This window comes from Gekko japonicus, unplaced genomic scaffold (genome assembly GCF_001447785.1).
Source record: "Gekko japonicus isolate JY-2015 unplaced genomic scaffold, Gekko_japonicus_V1.1 scaffold2258, whole genome shotgun sequence".
Classification (NCBI taxonomy): domain Eukaryota; kingdom Metazoa; phylum Chordata; class Lepidosauria; order Squamata; family Gekkonidae; genus Gekko; species Gekko japonicus.
The window spans coordinates 1-13,064 of NW_015173742.1; the positions used below are offsets into that span (position 1 = coordinate 1).

A 13,064-nucleotide genomic window follows, 5' to 3' on the forward strand; every position below is an offset into this window, starting at 1 on the left:
CTTCCCTCCCTGAGTTGTACTGCAGTGGGGGCACATGTCAATGAGAGAAGGGAAGGCATTTAAAGCTTTCCCTTCCCTTGCTGAGGCATGCCGCCACTGCAGCACAACTCGGAGGGAATTTATACCTTCCCTTTCCTTGCTGAGGCATGCCGCCACTGTGGCGCAACTCAGGGTGGGAAGGGAAAGTATTTAAACTTTCCTCAGTAAAGGAAGGGAAGGTATTTAAAGAGACTGTGGGCTCTTTAAATGCATTCCCTCCCCTTAGTATTGCCAGCCTCTAGGCAGCACCTGGAGATCTCCAAGATCTGTTCTCCTGGGGAAAATGGCTGCTTTGGGCAATAGACTCTATGGAATTATACCCTGCTGAGGTCCCTCCGCACCCCAAACCCTGCCCTCCCCAGGCTCTACCCCTCAGATTTACAGATATTTCCCAACCCAGAGTTGGCAACCCTGTAACTGGCTATGGAACCACTTTTCAGACCCTTGGAACCCAGAAGACATGGCATAGGAGGAGGTGCTTTTCTACCTTAGCTGTCACTGCATAACCCCAAATTAACATAAGTCGGGGTGGAGGGAACCATACCTGTTGCCATGAGGCTGTCCTCCCATACTACCCACTTGGGGCAGCAAAATGACTTGAGACAGCCCTGCCTTATAGCTAAGCAGAAGGAAATAAACATGGCTTGCCTCCCTCTATTTTCCCCTTCCGTCTGCTGCCCTACCAGCCACAGCCAGGACACTTGCTTGGAGCTTCCTTCTAGAACTTCTTGTATTTCTTCCCACAATGGGCCTTACTCCTAGTATATAATATTTGAAATCCACTGCCACAAGGTGTATTGGTGGCCTCCAGCTTAGATGGTTGTAAAAGAGGTTTAAACAAGTTTATCAATGCCTATGATGAGAATGGCTAAATGCAACTAAGATCAGAGACAGCGTGCCCCTGAATGCCAGTTTCTGGAGGAACAACAATTTGTCCTCTGTGCCCCTGCTCGTGGACATGTGTTAAACCATTGTGGGAAACAGGATGCTAGACTGAATAAACCATTGGTCTGATCTAGCAGGGTTCTTTGTACATTCTTATAAAGATTAGTTAAATGACTATTTATATTTGTCTTTATTATTAAAATACATTCTTCCCCCCATTATATATCAAATGCACACCACTTGTTCCACAGATCTCTCTCCCTACCTTGTACCAAACAGTGTGCTTTCAAGATGAAGCACTGTGGCAACCTTTCTCACGGAGCTCAATGTGTGAACAAGATTTTCCATCCATTATCGCAAACAGAATTTCTCTATTTCAGCAGGTATGTTTTCATGTTTTATGTTTCGTTGTGACTAAGTCTCATTGAAACTAATGGAGAATATTAGCTGCAACAACCTAAGTCACACATTTTAAATAAAGCCAGGGAGTGTCAGACTGGGACTTTAGAGTCCCAGGTTTGGGTCCAAATTTCAAGTCCCCATGTCAACCATGAATCTTAGTGGATGACTTGGGGCCATTCACTTAACTCTCAGCCTAGCCTAACCTGTCTCACAAGAACCCTGTGCGTACAACCCCTCCATGTGTTAACTGAACACGTAGAGGAGAGTGCGCACAATCATGTTGGCCTCAGCTCTGTGTGATCACTGGCTTATGAGCACAGTGCCTCCACACAGAAGATGTGTCCATGTATATGGTGTGTCCCTGTCCCATCCCCCGCATGTGGTCTCTTTTTGTGTACAGCTCTGAGCACAGGAGATTTACATCTAGAGTAGTTCTATTTAATTTAATTTAAATGTACTATATCAGTGCAGTCCTAAGGAGAGCCACACTCTTCTGCGTCCATTAATATCAGTGAGTTTAGGAGGCCTCTGTTTAGGATTGCACTGTATATTACAGTCTGTATCCTCTGACTTATATAACACTATTGTACTTTACTGGATAAGTATTCTTTCCCAGTTAGATTATTTTATTTCCATGATTCAACATGCAGGTGCCAGTCATTGAGATTTCACAAATAAATAGCTTTTTTTGTGAGTGATACCAATTATGTCCATGTAGGCTGCAGTAGAAGGAGAAAGAGCAGAGGGTAAGCAGAAAAGAAGGGCAATTTCATTCTCTAGAAAGACTTTACCTTCAGTCTGTCTTCTGCCTTATAGTCTTTTGGGAAAGCTAAGAGTCTCCTGTGCACCAGTAGCCTGTTTCCCTTGGTTAGCTGTGCAATAATGGTGCATGATTAACCGTTGCCAGTTAAAACAGGTTACCATATAATAAAGGACTTGGACTGGAAGTATTGACTGATTGAACACTGGAATTAATAAATCCACAGCTCCATCCTAAGAAGAGTTACACCCTTCTAAACACATGGATGTATACTGACTTATATGGGCGTAACTCTGCTTACAATGGCATTGCAGTTCATTCAATGCAATTTGTGGATTAAAAACTGCCAATTTTAATCGGATTTTAATTTGAGCTGTCTCCTGTGGATAGGGTGTTCAGTGTTGATGGCACTGTTTAAATAATTTACATACCTTTTTAATTCAGGCACTGTGCCTAAGAGGTTTTTTTAAAGAATATATCATGTGTTCATTTTATTTAAAGACATTGTTATCTTTGTTAAATGCCTTCAGTTATCTATTTAATTAAACCAGATTTGAGACTTACTCAAACTGTTTGATATAAGGGGTAATCAGAATACAGGTGTGCTGGTTATGTTAATTTTGTATTGGGGGTTTTTTGATTTATAAAAACTTGCAGAAATCCCAGTACTTGTACAATTTGGCCTGCAGTCCTGTGCACACTTATTTGGGAGCAAGCCTCATTGAACACAGGGGAACTGACCCTGGTAGCCAATGCAGGCCTCTGGATGACCTACAATAACTGTGGGAGTGAGTGGTATAGGATCCTGGGTGTGGTCTACATAGAGATGGGGATATTAATATGTAGTCAATCACACTTGCATGCTTATAGTTATAAGTGAATTCTTCATATTTATCTCCATCAAAGTTGCCATTTAGTATTACAAAGCCAAGCTTATTGATCAATTGGTTAAAGATTATCCCATGTTTATTAACTAAAGAATCTTTTGTGTTCCTCTTACCATTATAATATCCACCATCACAGGTATTTCCCCTAACCTTTAAATTACTATTTCCAATGTGAGCATTAAAATCACCTAACAATATTATTTGTGCCTTGGGATATTTAACTTCAAGTTCATTGATGTAATTTTCCAAGTCAGGCCTACAGTTCTCATAACAAAAGGATGAGGAGTGGGGAGGAATATATACATTCATGCGGACTTCCGGTTTATGGCGACATGCTGGCGGACGCATCTCCCGGATCTCCTGGGGATGTGATCTGCGCACCAGCAGATAGAAGGTGGGGCGATGGGTCGCCAACCCCCCGGAGCCTTGGCAAAAGGCTCCTAGCCATGGGGCTTTTGAGGGGCAACCTCTTTGACAGTGCGATGCTGGGGAATTGAAGCGCTCCTCCACCCTGGCGGTCCTACCGCTGAGTGTCCGTATGGATCTAGAGCTGCTGACCGGGACAAGCGTCGGAGATTGAGCGTTTTAAACGTGTTCTGAGCGAGGTCATATGACCAACAATGAACAGTGAGTCGTGTTAAAGTGAATACGAGAATGTTAAAAGAAGGCTACCCCCCAGGAACGGCGAGAAAAGCGAGTGGGGGAGGGGCCCCTCCCATGCGCATGAACTAAAAAACGATATACTAAGGGGGGAGCAGAAGAAAAAGCATTGAAATCTGTTTTGAGAGACTTACCAGAGCGCGGATAAGTGTATGGGTGAATTTCAGAGACTTTAGCAAGTTTTCATAAAAGTAAACAATCCATAAAGATGGCGGGGAAGAGGGCAGAGAAAGACAAACTAGCAAAAGTGAAACCAGCGGGGAACATGAGCCCTCGACTGGAAGAGGTCACTAAGTTTTCCAAAATGTTGGCAGATTCCTTGCGCCCTCTGCTGGACCAGATGACTAACATCAAACAACAGCTGACAACTCTAAACCAGAACCTTGCAACTCAGCAGCTCCAACTGACTGAGACTTTAAAAATAACGGAGCAAACGGCTGAGAAGGTGAAGGAAATGGACACCAACACTAAAAAAAGTCAAGAAAAAGGTGCAAAAGCTGGAAGAGAAACAAGCTTCGGAAGAATCACAACTTTCACAGCTGCAAATGGAGAAAGCAAATTTGGTCCTCCGGTTTCAAGGGGTGCCAGAATTAAAACTTCTGACACGGACTCTCTTTCAGATAAGAGGGCGGCTGCCCCCAAATGTACATATAAATTGAGGATTATAAATAAAATAAAATGAAGGCTGAAGGACTCTGAATTGTGCCTTAAAACTTTAGTCTTATTATGGGATGCTCTGGGGGTTCTCTTAAACGGTTAATGGATAAAAAGATAAATAATTTAGCATAACCGACTATGTTCAAAGTAATACTAGCAATTTAAGATTAACATTTATATAAGCTGCTGTTATGATCTCCTATTCTTGGGGTTTTAGTTATTAGTGGTTTTCTTTTTTTTCTCCCTAGATGTAGTTACCCCTTCCCAATTTTTCGTTGTAGTTTGTAGTCTATTAAAAAATGCAATAAAAAATCCCCTCCGGGTGGCCAAAAAACCCAAAACAGAATATATACATTCACTATCAAAATAACCTGATCTTTAAAAGTCAAGAGACAAGCCATTGCTAAAGGTCTTAAATGATGTAGAAATCAGACATGCCAGCCCCCCACTATAATGTCCTTTAGTAGCTGGGGTGGTGGTGGCATTGAGTGTGTAAATGAGGAATCAACTTAATGTCAGTTTTGATGTTAACCAGGTCTCTTGAATAAGAATTATATCATATTTTATAAGCTGTAAGAATGTAGGATCCTGGATTTTATTTGACCATCCAGTCACATTTCATGGAATACACTTCAAATAATGCTCACTCTGGGTCTCTTGATTGTCAATTTGGTATCTCTATTTTATCTATCTCTTTAGAATCCATTAAAATTAATCCATTTTTATATGTGGGCACTGAGGTCAAATTAGAAAGCTCTGTGGAGCCTACGGGATGAGGGCCCACTGTACTGATCTCATAATCCTCTAAACAGCAATTAAAAGGCCCTTCCACGGAGAGTTTATTTGATGATAAGGAGAAACACAATCTTTATATAAGACAGGTTGATTGTTACTAAGGGGTACATCTATTAACTTAACAGATTTTGCTGATGTTTGTGCCAAATGAGAGGCGTCTGGGTGAGCTAGAATAACAGTGGGAGGGAGTGCTATAGGATCCTGGGTGTGGTCATTTATTTCCAGTAATCTAGTCCTCAGTTGCTCAAACCTTTTGGCTAAAATCAATGGATGTTAACTCAGTTACATACTGAATCAGATTCAAGGTCTTATTGCTAACTTTTAAAGCCCTATGTGGCCTGGAGACATCACATCTGCAGGACCGACTCTCCCCACATGTTCCCCAGAGAGCCTTGCGCTCCTACCAGCAGCATCTTCTGGTGGTCCCCGGCCCCAAAGATGTCCATTTAGCCTCGATGAGGGCTTTTTGAGCCTGGCCCCAGCCTGGTAGAATACTCTTCCAGGTGAGATCCAGGCCCTGTAGGATCTGTTACAATTCTGCAGAGCCTGCAAAACTGAGCTATTCCACCAGGCCTTTGGTTGAGGCGCTGGACGTCCTTGCATAATGGCTTCCCCTGCCCCCCCCCCCCACACCACCTCACTTTTCCCCACATATGGAGATATGTTATGCGTGGTCAATATCTATTGCCTAACCTTTGATCCATCTGATATACATATGGACTCAACCGGACTTCTGGAAATTGCCATTTTGTGAATGTTTGTTGTCCTGGTATTGTGTTCTGATTTTACTTGATCTATTGGAGTTATATTTTAACTGTTTTAATTGGTTGTGACCCGCCCTGAGCCCATTTGTGTGGGAGGGTGGGATAGAAGTATAACGAAATGAAATAAATAAATAATGCATTACACTTTGAAGTAGGGTTGCATCCATTAGATTTTATTGTTAGACTGTTACCCGGAATTTGAAGATATACCAAATACAAATTAAAAATATTCAGAGACTGAAGTATGTGTCTTCTTTCTAATGCTTGGAAATGACCTCTTTAGTATTTCAGTACTCATAACATGTCCAGAAAGAAACTTTATCTTAACCAGTTGGTACCTCCACATTACGTTTCACCTGTTGAGACTATTTTAGGCCTTTTCAGATAAATGTTTTTGCAAGTCTTTTTGTGCTAACCATTTAGTAGTAGTGTTTGAAGTCTGTTCTGACTATATTTATTTGAAGGTCCTTGTGGTCCAAGCTGTCAGGCCAGACAGACTACAGAGTGCAATGGCTCTTTTTGCCTGTAAAGCTCTGGGTAAGTTGATGCTTTTTGCAATACAGTATATAGTAATATCCTGAGCTGGATGAGGAATTACATGTGCACAACTATGTATGATCTTTGATCCAGTGGCCAGGAGTGCACATAGAGTGTTTTTTAATATATATATTTTTAAAAGAACCAAAAAACCTGATGTTTGATTAAGGGGCAAATGGGCGGGGGGGGGGGGGGGGGGGGTCTTGCCCGCCTCAGATGTCAGGCCCTGGAATGGGACGTGGGACAAATCCTCAGTGGACCTACACTCACATGAGCACAAGACTCTGGGGTGTATTCTAGGGTACACCTTGGGGGGAGGGGGGGGGGGGGGGGGGGGGACTGGATTCATCCCTTTGCCTTTTCTTCCCCACAGCAGATCATCAGGGTTTTTCCTCTGGGAAAAAAGGTCTCCATGCACATGTGAAGCCCCCGTTGCCGTGTGTGCCTTCCATTTGACTGACACTGTTGCTTTTAGTTTCTACCAACTCTTAATTCCTATCATCAGTATTAAAAATGCAAATTTTCCTGTGTTTTCCCCTAATATGCTTGGTTCGTATTCAAAATGGTGCAGACATATCTAGAATACCTACTCTATTATAGTTATTTCAAAAATATAACAGCATTTGATTTGAAACAGAAGTGGATAATCTAAAAAGAAGTTCTGCTGTGCAACCCCTACTGAAATTAAAAGGAAAATAGCTCCTTCAGAATTTTTCCTGCATTTTTGCCTGCACATAGAAAACTCAGTGATATCCAAAGAGAATTCAGGAAGGAGACTTCTTGCATTTTTCTCCCAACATCTTGGGTGCATGTGAAACGGTGCTTGCTTTCTCAGAATATCTTTTGCCACTTTCTGGGCCAGTGTTTTATTTCTAGTACCATTACTGCGTGGTAACCAGCAAGCTTTGTCCCTTGGGTTTTGGCCCTTGGGTTTCTGCTGCCCTATCAGATAAAACTGAGCCTTCGGAGGACCTGTTTGATTGCAGTTAGTGAGATATTGATATTCTGCTTGCATTTACTTGTTAGTATTTATATCTGCAATCAGGACTCCTCTCATGCCCACAAGTCAGAGCATCAGGCTAGAAATTTTTGCAAGACTGCTACATTTGTAATGAATTTGAGTCTGTGTTCAAGGGTGGTGGTGGTTGTTTTTTGAGTCCTGATGTGGCATTGTTGATATAGAGGAGGCAGCCCTTCTCACTATTTCACTCTTGTCATTTCCATTGAGTTTTCAGGATGGCATAGATCACTCACAAGAACCTAAGTTGAGCTATCTGTGCTTTCAGGGAAGTCTGGAAATGCTCTTCAGACACACTACATAGGGAACTTTGGTTTCATAAAATATTGACAAGTAAATGGTATGGCAGTGGTGGTACTTATCCTGTAATGCTGAACATGAATCTTTTTATGAAGGCTTTTGCCATTGTTAGTGTACACTTGGGGGCTGCTGAGGTTTATAAGGTACATGTGTACGTTTTACCATCCTTTCATCATTTGGCCATTAGAGGCGGTCTGATTTTTAGTGCTTGAAGGTTCCAAAATTGATCTCTCTTGAAGCTCTGTTTTTTATATGTGCAGGTGCACGATTGAATTATGGTATTTTTAACTAATATGTTTCCAGCATAGGCACTTTTATCGCCAGCTTCTGCATCAGCTAGAGAATAAGGTCGATATCTATGACAGCATCCATCCTGTTGTAGTTTACTGTCTGATTTTGCAGTATGATTTTACATATCATGATGTTTTATGTACCAAAGATTTATACTGTGTTTGAAGCGGAGTCAAAGATTCAAGGAGCTTAAGGAGCTGACACACTTCAGTGTATTCAGCCCACTGATTTTTACTTATTTATTTATTAAAATATTTATATCCTTTAAAAAACAAAAACAAATCTCCACGGCAGCCTGGTAGGAAGAGATGGCTGCCCAAGATGCATTAGCAGGTTTTGTAGCATTAGGTTTATTTTTAAATTTTCACCCATTTCTAGGGATAAAAGAGTTGTCACCTCCACCGCTGAATTTGAAACGTCTGTACAAGGAAACCTTAGAAATTGAACCCATCCTGATTATTATTTCCCCTGGTGCTGATCCTTCTCAAGAACTGCAAGAACTTGCAAGTGCTGAAAGAAGTGGGGAATGCTACCATCAGGCAAGTTTCTCACGTGCATCAGTCCAAAAAAATTCAACTAATATTTTGCAATCGTTGTTGTAGAACATATGGACTCCCTCTACTTAATGCATTTTGGACAAGGGCAAAGCATGATGGCTGCAGCCTATATTTGTTTGCTCATTATCCATGAAGGAATTATCGTTGTCATGTGCTTTGTCTTAAGTTCAGCCTGGTAACTAGCAGAGAACATTCCAATGAAAGAGACATATGAATCTGATATGATGAAAGCCAACTTGTGAAGAGTAACTGCATCAGAAGTAACCCAAGACACCCCAACCCCAGAAGCTTCAAGTTGTTCTGTTGAGACATGTCAACTATGCAGTAATACAATGAACACCAATGGTTTTGTTCATCTGCTCACCGCTAGTTCTGTTAACTGTGGAAGGCACACCTGAAAATAATACATTTTCTTAATATATTTATGACTGTTAATCCGTTAGGTGTCTTCTTTGGTATAAGCGTAGCTAGTATCTGATCTCCATTAACTGTGATTGATGTGATCTAGAATGATTCCCACATAAGTGTCAGGTCCTGTTCAGGTGACCTTTTGTGCCATCTATGATATTTTTGCGGTGTCGTACTTTTTAGCATTCCCTATCTGAGTGAATCTGCAAAAGAAAATTGTTTTGCCTTGATTTATCACAAATATTGTGTTTCACAGGTTGCCATGGGCCAGGGCCAAGCTGACCTAGCTGTACAAACTCTCAAAGAATGTGCCCGAAACGGAGAATGGCTTTGCTTAAAGAACTTACATCTTGTGGTGTCATGGCTTCCTATCCTGGAAAAGGTAAATGATGGTGCATAATTCAGAAGCCTTTAGGCTTTGTTCCAAGGAAAATACTGATGTAGGAAATGTAAGTGATCTATGCCACAGAAGTTACTGGGCATAGAACTCTGCTTAGCATTGCAAGTTTCAGTTTTATACAAATTAAATGAAATAAATATTGTGTGCAGATATTACTGAAGCACTTTCGGCTAATTATTCTTATGACTCACCATTTATACAGGCTTTTTTAAAATTTAAAGCCTCATACTCAAGCCATTTTTGGCAGCAGATTCATTCCTATTGGCAGGAACTGCATCCCTGTTGATAACTCTTCCCCAGCATATTTATGTGACAAGCTGCCATAACCAAATATGCTGATCTTCCTCTAAAAGAGCATCAGCATCATCGTGCAGGCAAGTTATCATAAGTTTTGCATAGCTCCTGCAAGGGAAGTCTATCAGAAACTGGTGCATCTTATTTTCATGTGTCTTTTCTTGTATTGTTCTTCTGGAAGTATATATGTAATAGACGAAGTAAGGGAAATGCCACCAATGGCATTGGGCGCCAAATATGACTTCCAGCAGTGTAGTCCTTACATAGAAGATATAGAACATAAATGCTGAAACATGTGGACAAACTAATGAATGAACTTAAGTTCTAGGTATTTCAAGAGTAAGTTTTAGGTATTTATAATAGGTTCACCAGTTCAAAGGCATTAAACTATCACAGGAAAGAGACCACATTAACAATGAGCTATTTTTCAGCTACTCAGAAACCTGTGCTGTGCACCCTAGCTCTCCTGTCTGTAAAAGCACCTATGTCAAAGTACCTGCTTAGCCTGATTAATCCTTTCCCACCCACAACCTTCTGAACTGTGTGAATGGCATGGCATCTGGAGTCTTCAGCCAAAGGTGTTGTTCTGGCAGCTCTTGTTAGCTATTTGGTTTGTGGAGCAGAATCAGGAGACTAGGAGGAACCTGACTTCCCCCTCTCCTTTGTTCTCAAATGGCAAACTGAGAAGCTGGAGGGGTTCCTTAGAATGAAGAGTTTGCATGCCTCCCTTCCCCCAGTCCCATTCTTCTTCAGGGAAAGGAAGAGGGTGACGGATGCTTAGCTCTTATTCCTGCTCAGCACATAGGGCAATATCAGCTTAATTGTGTGTGGAATGGGGACAAGCCTGGAGTGGAGGGAAAGAAAAATGACACAAAGAAGAGATTGGATTTATACCCCGCCCTTCACTACCCAAAGGTGTCTCAGAGCGGCTTACAAACTCCTTTCCCTTCCCCTCCCCACAACAGACACCCTGGGAGGTAGGTGGGGCTGAGAGAACTCTTGACAGGAACTGCTCTTTTTCAAGAACAACTGTGCCAGAGTTATGGCTTGCCCAAGGTCATCCAGCCAGGTGCAAGTGGAGGAGTGGGGAATCAAACCCGGTTCTCCCAGATTAGAGTCCGTGCACTTAACCGCTACACCAAACATTGGACTGAGGGAAAATCAGGCCACACCTTTATTGATGACAGGTTCCTTTGGTCTTGGTGCTGGGGACAGTGAGTGCAGCTGACAGCCTGACTGCCAACAGTGAATCTTCTTCCTCTACCCATCTTTTGGGGGGTAACCAAGTAGTTAAGTGGGTGCAGGTGACTGCCTGACCACAGATGATGAACCTACCCAGCCTCCCAACCTGTCTCTTGGATTTAACCAAGGAAAGAGAGCTTAACCAAGGGCCAGAAGCAGCAGAGGCCACTGTTCCTGCCCACTACCAGCCTCTTGGGGGTATGGTCAACATGCCACCCTTGAAGTTGGTTGTCAGGTTCCTCGTCCCTAGGGCCCCTTAAGGGCCCCCTTCCTTTTAGGATCATGCAGAGAGCCCAGTGATTGCTCCAACTGAAGCCTGTTAGCTGAGCTTTGTGCCATTGTTAGCCTTCTCTGCCCTGGCTCCAACCTGGTGGAACTCTCTGTCAAATAACATATGTGCCCTGTGGGACATTTTATAGTTCCACAGGGCATGCAAGGCAGAGATGTTCCACCATGCATTTGACTGAGGACAGTGATGGTTCAGTCTTGGCACTTCCACTTTCCACCCCCCGCCCGTTTCCCACAAGATAGCGGCGCGGCTAGGATTTTAGTGCCATCTGTAAGCAATCAATCAGATTATTATGTTTTTATTGCCTTATGTAACCTTTCATTTGTTTTATTGGTTTTTAAAATATCTGTATTGTCCACCACCCTGAGACTTTTTTCACCAGGGAGGGCGGTTGAGAAATTTAATTTCATAAATAAATAATATATTTTATTTTTACAACAGGAATTGAACAGTCTTCAGCCCCAGCCTGGTTTTCGTCTTTGGCTGACTGCCGAAGTCCATCCTAAGTTTTCTCCCATTTTGCTGCAGTCAAGTCTGAAGATAACGTACGAGGTAAGATCACTAACACGTAATGAAGTTGTGTCCTTACCAAAGAAAATGATGTGTAGAACAACACATAATATTCTTATACCAAGGCTTTCTCTTCTCCCACAGGCACCTCCGGGACTGAAAAAGAACTTAATGCGAACATATGAATCTTGGACTCCAGAGCAAATCAGCAAAAAGGGCACTGTAACTCGAGCCCATGCTTTCTTTAGCCTGGCTTGGTTTCATGCTGCATGTCAGGAAAGAAGGAATTATATCCCTCAGGTAAAGAATATTCCTAGCCAGTGTTTATTCTCCTCTTACGTTTCATATACCGATTGTTATCTTTCATTTCATATTTATTCCCTTCCATGCATCTATTAAAATAAATGGTATAAATCCTTTTTCCTGATTGTAAAGAATTGCCCTTGACTGACTTCCGGTCTGCGGCTCAGCGATGGCGGCTGCTCTCCCCTGAAGCTGGGGAGGCAATCCGCGCTCCAGGGGTGTTGGAGGAGTGCCACCTCAAGTGGCACCCCCAGGTGAGCCTTAGTTAAAGGGGCGCTGGGGGGGCGACCTCTTCGATGGCGGAAGCCGGAGAATTGAGGCGCTCCTTTTTGCCCCAATCGGTCCACCCCCTGTGAGGCTCGGTTTTTACCGAGCATAGCTGATGCCAGCCGGGACAAGCAAGAAGGTCAACGAATGAGCATAACTACAAGGGATCTGTGAGTAGACCGTCAATGAATCGGAGAAAAAACCGAGCGAAAAAGTCCTAAAAGTTAGCTCCCCCCCCCAGCAGAAGCGACGTCGGGAGAGAATCCCAGACGTAAACAAACTGAACTGAGACACAGAGAGAAAGGGGGGGAGGAGAAAAGAAGAGCGTTAAAGTGTGCCAAAGACTTAGCTGTTTTGCGGATAAATTTGCGCTGTTTGAAAAAGGGCGAAAAGTAGTTCCTTAGTGTAAACAAAGTTGAAAATGGCCGGCACGAGAGGAAAAGCAGCGAGACAAGTTGGGCGGGGCGGTCAAAGTCCGAGGATTGAGGAAGGAGACGTGTTCTCCATGTTATCAGAGCTGCTCCGGCCCATTAACAAAAGACTCGATAGTATTAACCAACAAATGACTGCATCCAACCAGAGTTTGGCAAAGCAACAACAGCAAATTGCCGAGCTGGTGAAAAAGTCGATCCAAACAGATGAAAAACTTAAAGAGACAATGCATGACACCAAAAAGGTGAAAAAGAAGGTTGGCCTGTTGGAACAAAGACAAGATCTTCAAGAAAGGAGATTGTTAAATCTACAAATGGAAAAAGCTAACAAGGTTCTCAGATTTCAGGGGGTGGCGGAAACGGCAGGA

At 42.7% G+C, this 13,064-nt stretch overlaps 1 protein-coding gene across 1 annotated transcript in view; it reads left to right on the forward strand.

The window, feature by feature from the left end:
• Positions 1 to 1,175: 1,175 nt before the first annotated feature.
• The window catches only part of LOC107120693 (cytoplasmic dynein 2 heavy chain 1-like), a gene marked incomplete at its 5' end in the record, with an annotated part of 76,235 nt that continues 64,346 nt past the window's right edge, over positions 1,176 to 13,064 (forward strand). The window contains 6 exons of the mRNA XM_015423464.1: positions 1,176 to 1,307; positions 6,314 to 6,386; positions 8,374 to 8,534; positions 9,217 to 9,342; positions 11,627 to 11,737; positions 11,840 to 11,995. Of these exons, the coding sequence (XP_015278950.1) occupies positions 1,176 to 1,307; positions 6,314 to 6,386; positions 8,374 to 8,534; positions 9,217 to 9,342; positions 11,627 to 11,737; positions 11,840 to 11,995 (759 nt within the window). The remainder of the gene's footprint in view (positions 1,308 to 6,313; positions 6,387 to 8,373; positions 8,535 to 9,216; positions 9,343 to 11,626; positions 11,738 to 11,839; positions 11,996 to 13,064) is intronic.